This window comes from Meleagris gallopavo, chromosome 1, assembly GCF_905368555.1.
Source record: "Meleagris gallopavo chromosome 1, MGAL_WU_HG_1.1, whole genome shotgun sequence".
Classification (NCBI taxonomy): Eukaryota; Metazoa; Chordata; class Aves; order Galliformes; family Phasianidae; genus Meleagris; species Meleagris gallopavo.
In genome coordinates this window covers 110,402,126-110,418,964 of record NC_139404.1, presented here as the reverse complement: position 1 = coordinate 110,418,964, position 16,839 = coordinate 110,402,126, and the positions used below count along the sequence as shown (strand labels likewise).

The 16,839-nt window shown below is 40.0% G+C and overlaps 1 protein-coding gene across 1 annotated transcript in view; it reads right to left on the bottom strand.

The window, feature by feature from the left end:
- The window catches only part of MED14 (mediator complex subunit 14), a 34,902-nt gene extending 19,169 nt beyond the window's left edge, over window positions 1–15,733 (bottom strand). Inside the window, exons 1-9 of the mRNA XM_031556565.2 lie at window positions 15,324–15,733; window positions 13,285–13,311; window positions 7,510–7,615; window positions 6,695–6,868; window positions 5,785–5,914; window positions 3,948–4,076; window positions 3,480–3,587; window positions 2,506–2,638; window positions 1,824–1,974 (exon numbers count right to left, since the gene is read on the bottom strand). Coding sequence (XP_031412425.2) covers window positions 1,824–1,974; window positions 2,506–2,638; window positions 3,480–3,587; window positions 3,948–4,076; window positions 5,785–5,914; window positions 6,695–6,868; window positions 7,510–7,615; window positions 13,285–13,311; window positions 15,324–15,505 — 1,140 coding nt within the window. The 5' untranslated portion in view covers window positions 15,506–15,733. The remainder of the gene's footprint in view (window positions 1–1,823; window positions 1,975–2,505; window positions 2,639–3,479; window positions 3,588–3,947; window positions 4,077–5,784; window positions 5,915–6,694; window positions 6,869–7,509; window positions 7,616–13,284; window positions 13,312–15,323) is intronic.
- Window positions 15,734–16,839: the final 1,106 nt, after the last annotated feature.

Below are 16,839 nucleotides of genomic sequence, written 5' to 3'. Positions count from 1 at the left end.
ACCTGTTCATAACAAGCTTAAGCTATGGAAAAATAAACGAAACTATTAGAATATGAATACTTCTACACAAGTCATAGAATGGTTTGGGCTTAAAGGACCTTAAAGACCATCTAGTTACAACCACTCTGCCATGGGCAGGGACAATTTTCTCTAGATCAGGCTGCCCAGGGCCCCATCCAACCTGGCCTTGAATGCCTCCAGGGACGGGTCATCCATAGCTTCTCCAGGTAACCTTGTCCAGTGCCTCACCACCTTCACTGTGAGGAATTTCTTCCTAATACTTAATCTAAATCTACCCTCTTTACATTTAAAATCATTAGCCCTTATCCTTTTACTATACTTCCTGGTAAAAAGTCCCTCTCCATCTTCCCTTTAGGTTCTCTTTAGGTACTGGAAGGCTGCTCTAAGGTCTCCCTGAAGCCTTCTCTTCTCCAGGCTGAACAATCCCAGACCTCTTAGCCTCTCTTTACGGGAGAGGTGCTCCAGCGCTTGGACCATATTTCATGGCCCAAATACACACGTAGCTGTAGAATGAAACATAACATACTCATTTTAGTCTTGCTAAAAGGAGTGACAATATAGTGAGATGAAGAGGCAGACTGTGAACACAAGCAACCCCACTGAACCCAAGAGTATCTATCTATAGGCAGCGCTGAAGTTTACATCTCCAGCTCATATTTGCTATAACTGACTTGTGCAACCTAAATTGAAGCATTTACACTTATAAACTGTAAAGTGTAGGTATGTATTACCTACATATTTTGCCTAAGTAAAGCCACAGTTTACTACAAAACCTTCTTCTTAACATTACGTTGCTCTGAAAACTGTTCAAGGTAAATTGAACCAAAATTCTATTCTTGCATAAGAGATAAGTGTAGAATAGATTTATTCCAGCACAGGAGTATATAAAATTTCAGTACCTACCTCCATGTGTAACCAGAACAACTTTGTCCTGTAAGATTAGCTTTCCAAGACAAGGCCTTAAAATCAAGCATTCAAACATTCACAGGAGTATTTCAGTTCAGCAGCTGCTATCAGTTACATAGACTTCACAAACAATTTACTATAACTTCTACAACTACATCAAATTTTCAGTACACTAATGTATAACAATCCACTCAGACAAATCTATTTGTTTGTGCTGGTATTGTATAGTATCTTAAACACAAAAAGACAGCCAGAATAACAATCTTAGCTGTAATTATATAACAGCAGAACAGCAAAGCCAGTAAAATCTCTAAGCATAGAGAATGAAAGGGGGCCAGCATTAACTTCGATAAATCTCAAATTTACAATGGCCTCATTGGTCATAATGTAAAATCAAATTTTGCATAACCCCTGTAACAAGCAAACTACATTGATTCTTTTGTACAGCATTTTCCAATCATAATGCAATATTTTCCAAACTGAATAATGCTGCTGGGTAATCAGCTCAAGTCACATGTGAAGCTGATTTTCATAGGAAAGTTGCACAGCATCTCCAAGACAGAAAAGAGAAGCTCCTTATAAGAGCAGTTTGTAAAATAGTTCAAGCCAAGCACTAAGTATAACTTAAGCTTCACTGGTGCTCCCCATAGCCCCAGCATTCTGTCATCATAAGTGGTACATAAAGCACTGAAAAGTAGGTGTAATGTTAAAGACAAAAGTCAAGATCACTAATTTTGTAACAACAATCTATGGTCTCAACATTAACACCCTGTGATCTACAGTGACAGGTTAGTATAAGTCATAGTACTGCTCTTTGAACAGAATCAAAGCAAAACAAATATTTTTAAGTTGCTGATTTACAGAAGTAGAACACTTCTTACAAAGCAAACTTTTACCTTCATGGCTCTTTCCATCAGTTTGGAATCACAGGCTGGCAGTGGAGGTTCATGGGATATTTGCAAGGGTTTTGAGACATCAGTCTCATCAATCTTAATGGTGACCTTATGAACAGAGGCAGTCCCTGTTTTCCTGCCAAGCACCTGTTGGCTTAAAATAAACGGAAAAATTAAAACATGTAATTGAAATAGCAGAAAAAATGCTTTTCAGCAGCTAATTCTTAATTCTGAGAGCTCTGTATAAAAGCAATATTATGTAAGCTGAACTAAATAAAACATTTAGTTTAATCTTTAAATGAAGAAACATTAGTAAACTATATCTACACAAGGAGTTTTAGATGGCTGCAAACTCAACATGGGAATCAGAAGAGCATTTTGATCACTTTTTTTTTTTTTTTATTTCTATCTAGTTTAAGTCAAGCAATAGGCATGATGAAAGACTGACAAATTGTCAGTTTATTTAGATATCCAGGAAAATGAGCTGATTTTATGATTACATCCACTGCTTTTATGTACGTGAATGTACATCGCTCACTTCTTCACAAGAGAATGTTCAGGAATCTTGGAATTCCACCTCAAAAAGAAAATACAGTTCTGAAAATTCTGGCTCCAATTTAGGAAATGAAAAATGCTCCTATTGTTTCATTTACTAAGTTTAACAGCTTTTTAAAAATTAACTTACTTCCAAACAGAGAGCGAAAGGCACTTCCCTGCATGATATCGCTCCACTTGCACTAGGTCACCCCAGCGCTCCCGAATCAGCATTAGTGTTTGTGAATGCAGGACTTCCAACTGAAGTGCTAGGCAGAAGGAGTCTGAGGAAGAGAGTTAAGGAAAGAGAAGACATCCAAAGACTGTGCTCACTATGCAAGTCCACTGCCATAAAAGTCAGGCGTGATGCTGTCTGAGAACAAGCTAATGTACAAATCTAGAGATAAATGTATGTAATCAGCATCAACTATTTCTAAAAGTTTGTTGGTTTTTTTTTCTGTAATCTAGGACAGGTTGCTAGGCAAGAGCGTCAGAGTAGCTTTAGTTCAGAGATTTCAACTCCAATCACGTTTTTTTTTTTAAAAGCAGATTATTAAAAAAAAATTCAATTCACCCTATGATTACTATTAAGCCCATCTTTCATGATCACCCATTAGTAACATAAATGTGTTTGCTCCTCCAGAAACTATTTCACTGAAAACTATTCCATAGTGTCAAGTAATTTGTCCTTCACACGTACAAAGTCACTGCACTGGTTTTCTGAACAAGCTATATCCCATTTCATTATTGGTACAGGTGCAACACAGTTAACACACTGTACAGTTAACATCAGCATATTAATATGGTTCTACCAAGAATTGTAAGCTCCCAAACCTTTTATGTCAGCATCCTATTCTATTTCCAGAATCAGTATGATGCTTCACTGCCTTACCATACAGCCTGCTGTCTCAAGTACTTCATTCTTTACATCTGTTGATCAAATATGCAAAATGAAATTTTACATGCTAGTGAATGAGCTTAACTGTCTCCAAGGCCATCGTTTTTACTCTTCTTCCAGACATTTTCCCTTAGCTTAATAGAGAAGCCACATTTTTGGCCTCCACCTACTAAAAAGAGCAAGATTACATTACACAGCTTATTCAGAAGGAACTTTCAGAAGGATACGCAGACAGTTGTACATGTCCTGAAGTGGCTTTTCATCAGCAAACAGCCGTGACTGGACTAACTGATGGATGAAGTTGATCTGCATGCTGTGAACCAAGGCTCGACCATCTTTCAGAAATCAAAAACCATTCACATTAGATACCATGAAAATGGGCATTTGAATAAATAATAAAATAAATAAATATTAAAAGATAACTGTACCAAGAAACTTTCACACCTCAATTTCTAACATCATAACACAATCCTTGGTTTACCGTGGAAATTTCAGGAAGTCTATTACACTGTCATAGACTACCACTGATAAGGTATCTGAAGTATACAGAGTGAGGTAAAAATTGGATGTGTATATGCAGCTTTGTTATCTCAAGTTGTGATATGCAAAAGACTCTGCATAAACAAGACTTATGCAATACCACAGAAAAACAACGTTAAAATGAATGTGTAAACTTTGTTTTCTGTATTTTTTACCTCCAGTTTCCTTGTCTTCAACCAAAATTTCCAGTTTGAGAAGGCGCCAGGGGATGTCAGGGTCATCACCCATCACTGTCAAGGTGGCCTCAAACTCCCCCTCAACTCGGAACTTCACACGACCATTGGCTAAGGAAGAAAAAATATTTTATTTCACTCGGTCTCATAAGATGCCTCATATTACCAGTGCAGTAGTTCCTGACACTCTCACTGAATTACTTCCCTACAGACTCTGTTCTGCTGCATATGTTTATGTTCAACTCTGAGGTTTCAAGAGCTGCTTATGCAACAATACCAGTGCCAATAAGCAGCACGGACAGAAGTCTCCAACTGACTTGCACAGCAGTAATTTTGTCACAATAATTTGTCAGCATTTGTATTGCTTTAACACAAAGTTACACTGAGCTGACTACTAATATCTGAGATTACACAAACAATACGTCTAGCTTAAATTTTCCAATTTGTTGCTATATTCAAGGAACATCCAGAATAGGATCGCAGACAGGAAGCCTAGGCTAAAATCTAGCACTGGAAACACATTTCACAGCAAACCATTTATTTAACATAAAAATATTTTAGCTCCATTTTCATGCGGAAATACGCGCTTCCGCATGCTTCACATATATGCTCATAAGCAAAGATTCTGTACGTTGTCTATGTAATTGACATATACATCCTTACATTTTTGTGAGCACAGCTATCATGGGAACAGAGGCGACCAAAACTATATAAGAAAGGTCATAAATGAAACAAGAAGCAAAGCAGACAATAAGGTACAAGTTCTTACTATGAAGTGCGGGTCGATCTTCTTCTCAATGAACTACCAAGTACGCCACACATATATCTTTATAACTCTTGATATTTAGAAATATTCCTATAGAAATTCTAATGATTTTAACTTGAACTTGCATATTAAAAAGCATCCCAGATATGCTCTCAAAAGAAATCAAATTCAAGCCAGAAATTAATATTGAAATGTTTAGTTAACAGAAAAATCTCATGGCTAGGATAAAAATTCATTTACACATCATTAAGATAAAAAATGGCTCTAATAGTGATATTGAGGTGTTTGCAAAGGGATCACTGAAAACTACCAATTTTCAGAAGTATCTTCACTCTAGATCTAGGGGATATAATTTATACAAGGCTAACTTTTCTTAGTCAGAAGTACAGACTAGGTCCATTTCAGGTCCATTTTTTGCAATTCTGCCATAATCTAGTTTGTAACCACCCTTTCTGTAGAAACAACAACAACAAAAAAAACCATCAGAGCATCAACCTGTACTTGGATTAAATGAAAAGAAATCTCTATAATTTAGAGATCTGGTTCTGCAATCAGCCACAGAATAAAATGTGTGCACAAACATCAACGATTTAATTCATGAGGATGAATGTTACTGCAGACAAACAGAGTATCTAGGAGAAATACCCAACAGTTTAATTAAATGGAATTTTTAAATTAATGTCAGAAAAAGCAGTTGAATTGCATGGCCTAACATGGACCAGGCACTGAGAACTTCTATCTTGAAAGAAGGGGAGAACGTTTCATAAAACACTTGCTGAAAAATCAAGGCAGTCTCTACACCATTTTACCACTACCTGAACAGGATTTCCTTCCAAAAGTAATTATTATTCCGGCAAGATTATTGGTATCTTCATTCTCAAAAGAGAAAAAGATAATTCGATGTCTGAGAGAGACAGAATTCCAATCTTACTAGATTAAGCCTATCTAATGATCTCACTTAAATTATCTTTTGGCTTTTTTATTTAAGCACTAAAGTAACGACTAAGTCAGTCTCCAATAAACTGTTCTTCAAAAAGTTATTCAAGTTCTTACCAACTGTAAGATTTGCCAGCTGGGGAGGGAGATCTGTAGTTACTAAACGATGTCGAAGAATCTGGTTCAGCTGATGAAGGGTGGTTTGCTTTTCACTCTTTGTAATTGGGTCAGGAGGGATTATCTTATCCTGTTAAAATAAATATTAAAAAAATATCTTCTATACATCTCAAACACATCTCATACATTGCCAGTAGCAATGACAAAAATGAACCACACCAGAAGTATGCAAATACAATCACACAGGCCATTACAGTATTTTTTCATTGCTTTAATCTGGCATTCAATTTTTTTTTTTCTAGTTATCTATAATTTGCCCGAGACTGATGAGTGAATAAAATTGCTCAACTTGGACAAATTAAAATAATCTTCGGCCTTACATTAGGCTAAACTTGTTTTTAAATACTAATATTTGAAAGCCAATCCTTATCTGTAGCTGTAGATCTAAGTCACAGATATTATTGTTCGTATTACTCTACAAATCTGTTATTCTGCATTTTATCAGTAAGAAAAGACAACAGCATTAAAAAGTGCCATAAGTAGTTCACTACTTCTCAAAATACAGTATGCTATAGCCAAAATCTCTGAGAAAACAGGTGTTTGTATCTTATTTTTTCACTCTACTTTTCTAGTATGGTGGCTTACCGTGTAGAAACACAAAGCATCAAACAAAGAGCTGCTATTATATCCACTCCAGAGATGAGCTAGTTGAAACAGAGAATGTTTCACTAGGAAAGGATAACTTGCTCAAATAGGAAGTGCCCCCTGTCAGAAATTGACACTACAGAGTCTCAGCACTATGTCTGTAGCAAACGACACTTCCATTTGCACACATCAGACAACTGGTTTCTTTATCGTGTATTTGATGGGGATCCCCCCACAGACCAAGTGATACTGTAATATTAGTTACCCTAATGCAGGTAGGTAGGCGTGGGTACGATCCGGTTGTCAGAACATCAATTGCATACGGGATAGCAAAACTAGGTAGACGAGCATGAACCAAAGCATCTCTGGCTAGAGACGCCAGACGATCAGCAGTGTCCACAAACAGAATGGCTTGCTGGTCTAAAAAACTTGATATCATCTGTAGAGAACAATGGGGGACGGGAGAGAAAAAAGGAAAAAGATGTGTCAAAAATGCACAAATCAGTGGTTATTTATATCCAGCTCATCTGATATGTGGCAGAGATGATTCTGTCACTTCCTTCCAATTCTAGGACTCACATCTGTAAAACAAAGAATGAGTGCTCTGCCGTAACATTCACGTGCAAGGACACTTTCAGTCTATGCACTTCTGGTGCTGTGGAGGATCTGTGAAGCCTCACAGCTCTTTATCTGGTGACTGCTACTGGAATCCAACCTAACTTGTTTGCAATCACTCAAAGCTTGGTGTTTGCAACACTGTGCTTTATTCTTACTTAACTAAGAACAGAACTTAAATTACAGCAAGAACTAACACACTGAGATCACCACCTTCTCTCTCCTGTTCAAGAACTCTTGAAAGGATGCACAATTTTTTATTTTTTAAATAACTGAGGAGTTTTGGGGAACTGTTAAGAACTGTTTAACTTCTCAATAGGAAGAAATTGGTTATCATTTAATGTCCATTTGCTGTGAAATACAGGTCTGGTTTTTTAAAACTTCTATATTAACGAAAAAATAGATGGTACCAAAATCCCATGCTAATAAAAGATTGTTTCATACCCAACTCTGTTGCCAACTTACCGCACATTTTTCCACCTTTCCAGCATTATTAGCCCATTTGACTAAGGCTAATAAACGAACAAACAGCTGACGAGTACGGCTTGCAAACTGCACTATTTCTATTTTTCTGTAAAAACAAAAAACAATCATATATGCATTAAGCTGGTGCTCAGACACATAGTAAACCTGCAATTTAACTGTGTGCCATTAAAGAAAAAAAGTAGTTATCAGAACTTTTAATTGTGCTAACGTAGGCAATCACTAATACATTGCTTGTTTAAACAGAGCACAGGAAAAAAAAGACTGAGCTCACTATTTTAAGCACCTAAATGCCAACAACATATAGGGATTTTTAACCAACCAAGAATGTCTGGAGAAAGAGAAAAGCACACTCACGTGAATGAACTATTAATTTTAAGAGAAACAATTCACTAGTGAACTCACTTGAATTCTCAAGATTTCCCCAGGGTTTATGTTTAAGTTGAAAGCAACAAGCACAGCTGAACAAAACACATTCATCACCACAACAGATATTAGCTACCACCAAATAGAATTTGCACCTCCTTCTGATCCTAATCTGTAACATACATACTCATAACACAGATAGAGTAGAGCCTCTTTCTGCTGAAAGTCTTGCTGTAATGAGATAAACTCTTCTGCGTAATCCATAAAGCATAATCTGATTGTACCAGGTGAGTATTTGGGCCAGAAGCACCACTAACACCATCTGACTCAGTCTCCCGCATTAGATACTACAGACCTCATCCAAGAGCTTGGGCATCAAGCCAATAATTTCCCCACATTACACAGCATATATTCCAGAATAATCTACAGTCTGATGTTAGACTTCAAGTGGCAGACAAGCTGCTACAGGTATAGACAGCTTTACTAGGATAGTTACTACACTATCAAAGTAAGACGTGGAACATTTTTTTAAAGTTTTACAAAAACACAATGGAGTCTGGAAGACATTTATAGTGAGACTTGAGATGTCAATAATCTTTCAAACAAATTCCCTATAGAAGTAGCTAAAATATAGAAGTAGTTATAGCAACCAAAATTTTGTGGTAACAAAAAGCATGACAGCAAGAAAATTTCAGAGTGCTTTTCCATAGCTGGAAATCAAAGATATACAAAAAGTAAAAAAGAAACACAACAATTTAATAATGAAAATTACTGAAAGGAGTATTCCAGGAATTGCTTCATTAATACTACTTTATGAAGTTACAGGCACTCTGTTAGATCTAATTGACAAAATTCTGCTTCAATAACCATGATTGTCACCTTCAAGTCACAATCGCACTGGGAATTCACATCCATCTACCCCTCTCTAAAGAACCCAAGAGTCTTTCAGTGCTGCTGTGTTTCTCTGTTCTTCATTATAGATACTGAACTTAATGTTGGGCTGCACAAAAAAATGTCTTCAATGAAGATGAAACTTACAGAAATAGTACATTTACAAGGCCTATACAAGCAAAGCAGAGCACATGAAAAAGCTTTTGAATGACCACACTTAAGAAACAATCCTTCAAAATAGTTCAGCTTTATTATAAATAAGAATCATTAAAGCTTTGTTTCTAACAAAGACTGTTCCAATGAGCAGAAAGCTTGACTGAACAGGAAACCCCTGAACAAACTGAATACAAATAGGAAGTACAAAGAAGGTTGGAGAGGGCAATACATAGAAACTGTTCAAGCATGCAGAGACCAGCATAGAAAATAAGAACTCAGAAGAAAAACTAGCAAAGGGTGAAGTTCAACAAGAACTTCTGTACTATAGGTCTATAAACAGCAAAAGACCAAGGAAACATGAGTCCAGTGCTCAGTGACGCAAGAGAAAACTGGCATAGACAAAGCTGTGGGATTGAATAGATACTCTACTGTTAAGTTCTGATCTTAGGTATTTCAGATCCTTCAGCATAGTAATAGAGCCTAGGGGAATGAACCTTTAGCTTCAGTTGGAGAATATCAAGTTAAGGACTACTTCAGCAAACCTGACATACAAAAAGCCATCAGAGCAGATGGGATGCATCCAAGGGTGCTGAGGGAATTGACCTCTGAAAGCACAAAGTAACTCTATCATTTCCCAAAGGCCAAAGCAATAAGAGGTCTTAATGACTGGAAACAAGGCAAACAACATGCCCATCTTCTAGAAGTACCTACATGCCAGAGAGCCAAAGCTCAGATAACAAGAAGCAGGCAGAAAATCCTTCCAGAAGCTACATCCAGGTAAACAAAAAAACATGAAAGTGGCCTGGGAAAAGCCTGCACGATCTGCCAAGAACAAATCATCCCTGATCAACACAACTGCCTTCTACATGCTGTCCAGCTCCATAACCAAGGGGAGAACAGAAGATGCCTTTCGAGCAACTTTTGACAAGATATCTCACTGTATCATTGCAGCCAGGTTGGTAACATGTAGAAGGGATCAGTGGACTACAAACTAGATGAAAAACTAGCTGCAGTGCCAAACATGAAAGGCTGACTGACTATCAGCTGAATTTCCTTAAAAGTGATTACTGCTCACGTTCCCTACTGCTCAGTACTGTGGCCAATACAATTAAACACCTCCATAAACAACTGACATAAGGTGAAGGACTGCAGTCTTCAGAAGCTTGCAGGTGATGTCAAACTGGACAAAACAAAGGGACCTCAGCTGGCTGGACAGACTAGTTGACAGAAACCCGATGAAGCAAAACCACATGCAAAGTCCTGCACCTGGACCCAAACAGCCTTACATAAAAGCACAGCCTGAGAACTAGGTAGCAGTAGTATGCATAAAAGGATTTGAGGGTCCTGGTGGACAGATGAAGAGATATCAGCAATGTGTCATTACCTCAAGTCGTATTAGCATGAGCACTGCCTAAGTCAAGGAAAACACTTCTTCATGTGGAGTCAGCACCTGTCTGAATGCATCTGAAGCACTATGTCCAGTTTTTAACTCTCTAGGTAAGAAAGGTATTTGCCACACAGAAGTAAGTTAGGGGCTGGAACACATGAGATACAAAGAACAACTGAAGTTATTTGCTTACACCTAAGAGGAGGCGGCCATGGGTGATACTACTGTTGTCTTGAAATATCTAAAGGAGAAATACAGAGAAGACAGGAAGAGACTCTTATCAGAAGTGCAAAAGGATGAAGAACAACAGCCACAAACTAAACCAGCAAAACACACCAGCTTGACATTAGAAAAGCAAACAAAAGAAACACACAAGTTGTTTGAAGACTGAAGTAGGTAACAGGAGATCTATCTTGAAGGTATGTTTAAAACTCAACAGAGCATGACCTTGCACAATCAACAACTTTTATTTTAGTCTATGTCTTTTATTTGAGGCAGAGGATTGGACCGGGTATCTCCAAAGTGCCCTGCAAACCAAAATTATGTGTATCAATGAAATTAACGAACTAGCAGCCATTTTGTCATAAACAAGAAATGGAAATGAATATTTCACAAAAAAGATGTGTAATAATTGCACTGTTGTTGAAGTTATGAATAACCTATTTTTACAGCAGTTGTGAATTTTTGTTTAGATGGTAGTCTTTGCTGCAGATTTAAGAAGTAACAGACTGCTTCACAAACAAAAACAGGAGAAACTGCTTTCCTTTAAGAAAACAATGTATTCGCGTAGTTGCTGGAAGAGTAAGAACGAGGACTGTTTGTTAAGGAACACATGTATAAAGTTTTACCATTCGTTTCCCCACAGCAGAAGATACGGCCTTGCAAAGTCATTGTAATCCATTGCAGAGGATAACAGAAAAGATACCAAACATTATCAGTGAGAAAGCCCCTGGACTCCCTCCAGTATTTAGCTTTATTTTTACACCACAGAACTGACAGTACCTTTTTTTAATCCAACTGCTTATCTTTCTCATTGCAAAAATACATTGGAAGCGATTTATTCCTATCAGTGACAATGATGTGAATAAATAAGACTTCCCTCTGCAAAGTAATATCATACTAAGATTCATCATTTCCTATCAGTTTTTTTTCCTATAGCATCTTTTAGCTTGCCGCCATTAAAAAAAATGTAGATGTTATATGATTTTTATTTATTTTATTTAGAAGATAACACCATCACATCCTCATCCCAAATAAATATAGCATGTCGCTAGGCTAATTTCAGGAAACACTGCTTCAAGCACAACCTCTGCTGCCACAGCAGCTCTTGAACTTAGTAAAATAACAAACCAAACCATAAAAACCCAACACAACGGAATAATCTGGGTAAACTACACTTCTTAACAGGCATCCTCGAGAGCTATAAAGCCACTTCATTAAGAAGAACTAAATAAGTCAAATTCAACATGGATGCGAACATTTAACATCAAGATGCATTCAGTTACAGGACACGGTGACACACTGGAACAGGTTGCCTGAAGAGGTTGTGGATGCCTCGTCTGTGGAGCATTCAAGGCCAGGCTGGATGTGGCTCTGGGCAGCCTGATCTAGTGATTGGTGACCTAGTGATTGGGGGGTTGAACCTAGGTGATCATTATGGTCCTTTTCAACCCAGGCCCTCCTATGATTCTAGGTAAGCACTGAAGACTGTGTTATTTTCCTTTACCTGTATTCCATTAGGGTTTAACGTGTTGCTTCAAACAGGTGTGCCCTGCAAAGCAGTTTTCAGCTTGACCACAAAATGCTCAATGTGTAGATGGGAGAAGCCCCCACATCAGTAAGAGGGAGCTCTGGACCCAAGCTGAATGTCACTGTTTCAGCAAATAATAAATTGGTCTGGTGGTTGGCTACCCTGCACACAGCAGGAGGTTGAAACTAGATGATCATTGTGGTCCTTTTCAACCCAGGCCATTCCATAATTCTATGATGATTCCATGATAATTTAAAATGCAAATAGACTGCTCTTCTTTATAAAATATTATATGTAAGAAAAAGGACATGCAAGGAACCATTCCAGGTTATGAATTCCTGAAATTCTGATTATTTCAGAACAGGTTATGAGAATTGTAGAAGATGTGAGATGACTGAATTGATGACAATCCTGTTACACAGAATTCTTTATTAACATTCTTTACATCCTTAGGAATAACAGAGCTGTTACATGTCTTCAGAGAAAATTAGGTCAATAAGGGTGATAACACAAATAGCAAAAGATGAAGCTTATTCAAAATAACGAAGAACAGCATCTCAGAGTTCACTCAAAGAAACAAAAAAAAACAAATCAAGTTCTTTCATCCAGGGGAGAAGGAAAGGGAATTAAACAAATGAACAAAAAAGCCTGTTCTGGTTACTTGTTTTCAATTAATCTTTATACTTCAAAACCACACCAAACAGGTAAAAAATACAGCTGTCAAACAGTGCCGTATGATAAGAAAGATGGTTAATACAAAAAGGTTGATAAAAAGTCTTTACCTTGTCGAACCACTACTTTTGAACAAGATTCAACATGCTAACTAGAATCCAGGTCCTCTAGCTCCCTTTCCTATTAGACGTACTGTCACATCATTGCTTCAAGTTCCATTGTAATTAAGAGAAAAATGCCCTTAACAGATTTCACCTGATATAACAGGAACATCATGTTACTGAACTGTACAAAAAAAAAACAACACCAAACAACAACTATATAAAACAAAACAACAACAAAACCATATTGTTGTCTATGCTGAGGAAAATCTTGAAACTACGTAGTGACGGTAAAACAAATAAGGCTTATTTTCTTGCAGAAAATCTAAAATTAGGAGAAAAATATTCCTTTCAGACAGTTTTATATTAATCTTAACATTCAAAACAAGGTTTTGTATTTAACGTGTATTACAGACCGTCTCATTTTAACTCACCTTTCCATATCGGTCTTTCTCGGTAATCTATAATAAAAAGGAAAAAGACAACATGTTATCCATTGTTCCATTATGCTTCATATCCCTATAAAGAAAAGTCTTATTAGCAATCTTCAGACCAGTACAAGAATTTCTACATACCTAAAAAAGCATTTCAAAAATCCTGATTGTAAATGTCTCCTAAATACAATGAAGTTGCATGTTTGATAAAGGAAGTAGTTTGGCAGCTCTACAGAGCAGCCCAGTTAAAGCAGCAGGGGTGGCAGAGTACTGTATGGGAAGTGGGAAGAATCAGGTGTATAACAGGACCACAAGACAACAGCCAGAACCTGACAGTTAAGCTGGAACTGGTCAAGTTAATTGAAAAGCTTGGTGGACGAAAGACTGGGCATGAGACAGCACTGTGCACTTGCAGCCTTGAATGCCTTCAGTATCCTGACAGTTGGATGAGGTCCTGGGCAGCCCGATCCAGTGGGAAACATCAACAGCAGGGATTGGAACTGGCTGCTCTTTAAGGGCCCTTCAAACCTAAGGCATTTTATCATTCTATGACGAATGTTTAAATCTCAAGATTTCTGCTAAGCCAGCCGTGCTATATAATATCACCACCTGTTCCCACTGAATATCTATGAAAAGGATTAGTTAATGCGTAATAGCAATCATAGAACACCTACAGCAAGATTAACTTTGGCTGTTTCTGACTTGCCTGAAGCAAGTTTATCTTTCAATAGTCTAGAAGTGAAGAACTGTCATACTCCAGAACTTTATTAACTACCTGCACAACAGACACTACTGCAGAAAAAAGGGGACAGTATTCTCATCAGCCCTAATGTCCTAGAGTTATTACTGGCACATCACTTCCAAGTTATTTTTCATTCATGATGCTGATAAAGGAGCGAGAGCTCTTTGTTGAAGGGAAGGAGAAGAATACTTTCCAGTTGGACTTTTTAATAGCCAAATCCATCCTTTATGGAGAAATACAGTGGAAAAATCTAGCCCACTCCACTTTTAGAGGAGACGCCACAGAGCTTAAAATCTTACTTGATGAATCGGAGTACCTAAAGCAACCTCCATTTCTTCTTCACACCACTTGTCTTAGTTTGTACTTCAACTATACACTCAAGTCTAAAGATCCAGTTCTACACCAGAAAACATAGAAGACATCACAGGCAAATGTTCCTAAAAGAACACGTACAAAATCAATTACTGCCTATAGATATCATAAACATACTGCAAAGACTTTTCACTGGCATTTTTGAAGTTTTCTCAAGACAAAGTAAAATTCCTCATCCTTTCTAGAGTTTGAGTGCTTTTAACCTCAAGTCAAGCAAAACTCTGCTTGCATACTTGCCAGATGTGCTTTACAAGAAAATATGCATGCCTTTCCCCTGCCATTTTCTCCATATGTGACTCTGTGAAAAATACACAATCCCTCCAAGAATCTTTGTTTAAACAAACAAAAAGGTGCACATTTATTCAGAGACAGAATGCTTTCTGGAAAGCTTTTCTTGGCCTTTTTTTTCCCCTTGCAATTTCAAGCAAAACCTTAGCACGGCAGATTGTGAACATAATGGTCTTTTATTTTTCCCTTGAAAGCACTCAAGTGGTAATTTAAGGACCGTATAGGTAACTTCAGGAGTCGCAGCCCTTGAAAACAACTGAGTTTTCCACTTTTCATTGTTGTGTATTTTGACACCAGTACAAGCACTACAGGTGGGCTTTCTACCAGGCATTGAACTTGAGCACTGGCTACAACAACTTTCATCCATCTGCTCTCCATTCCCCAGCCTTTTCCCCTTTTTGTGACAGGTGGTTTGCCAGCTTTCACCTGGCCCCGGAACATAACCCGAGGAGAGGCAAAGCCACACAAATGAGGCTTTTTGTCGGGACAGGAGCTAAGGAAGGTGCAATCACCTCCCCACGCTCTAACTCGGCTCTGGGTCAGGCCCCAGCGAAGCTTCCTCACCGCCGGGCTGCGGCACAAGCGGGGAGAAAGGCTCGGGAACAGCCAGGGCGGGCAGGGGGCCGGGGGCACTCACAGGTCTGCCAGCACGGTCAGCTCGGCGTAGGTCCGGTGCAGTAGAAAGTCGATCAGGGTGCTGAGCCGGTAGCCGGGGCTGGCGGCGGCTGTCACCGCGCCGGGCGCCGGCGGGGCCGGAGCTGACGCGGGGCCCCCGCCGGCCGGCACCAGCTGGTTGCTCTCCAGCTGCACTGGCGCCATGGCGGCGGCGGCGGCTCCTCAACCCCAGGCGGAAGCGGTTCAGCGGCCCGGGGCTGCCGGCACTCCGCCGGCGGCGCCGGGACACGGCCCGGCTCGTCCCGCAGGGAGGACGCCGGGCAGCCGCGGGCGGCGGCAGGGAACGGGCCGAGCGGCGCTCAGAACTCACTGGGCGCAGGGGCTGCCGCCATGTTGGGACACGGGACCGGAAGCGAACAGCTGCGGCGGACCGGAAAGAGAACCTTTCCGGCAGAGCCGAAGGCAGCGCGGAGCGGGGGGGGGGGAGGGGTGGAGCCGAGCGCGGGGGGAGGGGCTGTGTAGTGGCCGCGGCCGTCGTGGGCGCTGCTGTTGCAGGACGGTTGCGAGGGCTGGGCTGTACGGGAGGGGAAATGGCACTGCGCAGGGGAGGTGCCAGAGAAAAGGGCTGGAGCCGGCTGCTCGCCCCCGAGGAGCGGGGGTGGCTCACTCGTCTTGTATGGGTCGTGCTGGTGAGGCTTGGCGCCCGACAGAGCCGTGCTGTGGGCTGTCAGGGCAGTGAGAAGCAGCAGCCTGCGTTAGGGTCGGGGCTGGTTCATCTCTGGCTAATAACCTGGGAAATGCGAGGCGTTCCTAAAGAACAAAGGGAAAGGGGAGTTGGAGGCGAACTTTTGCATATTTCTCTCATCCGAAGTAACTGACGTTCCTAAACGGGGACGGGGAAAGTCTGGAAACAGCCGAGGTGGGGGTTTTGTGTACAGGTTGCCAAAGGACACGGCATAAGGAAAGGAAGTGTAAATCCCTTGCGTTCTGTGCTACAGCTCACACCACTATTAAATCATACATTCCTGCCGTGTGACTACGAGCAAATCCCCAAAACGCATACAGTACAAGTTCACAAAGTTAAAAAAAATAAGTGACGCTAGTTTTGTAAAACTTAAAAATCTCTTACTGATCTCATTCCAGGAGGAAAGAAAGCAACGAAAGGAAACGCTTTTTCAGTGTGAGAAATGTGTACTCAACCATTAAAAAATGAATAGGCGCCTATGCTGGTGGCAGGAAGAGTCAATTCTAATCCTACAGGGAGCGTTTATTGCACCGGGTTGTGAGCCAGCTGACAGCGAGCAGCTTCACTCCCTGTAACTCTGTGGAGCTCAGAGCAATGTACGGACTGCTGCTGCTGGAGCTTGCACCGGCTGTGTCACCGCTGCAGCAGAGGGCTGCTTGCGAGGCAACTGCATTGCTCCAGTGGGGAGTTGTGCCAGCCCCGCTAGCTTGGTGCTCTGCTCTGCCAAAGAGAAGTTTGCCAGCTGCTTGAGTTGGAAGTGAGATGAAACCTGCAGGTAGACGCTGCTGGTTGG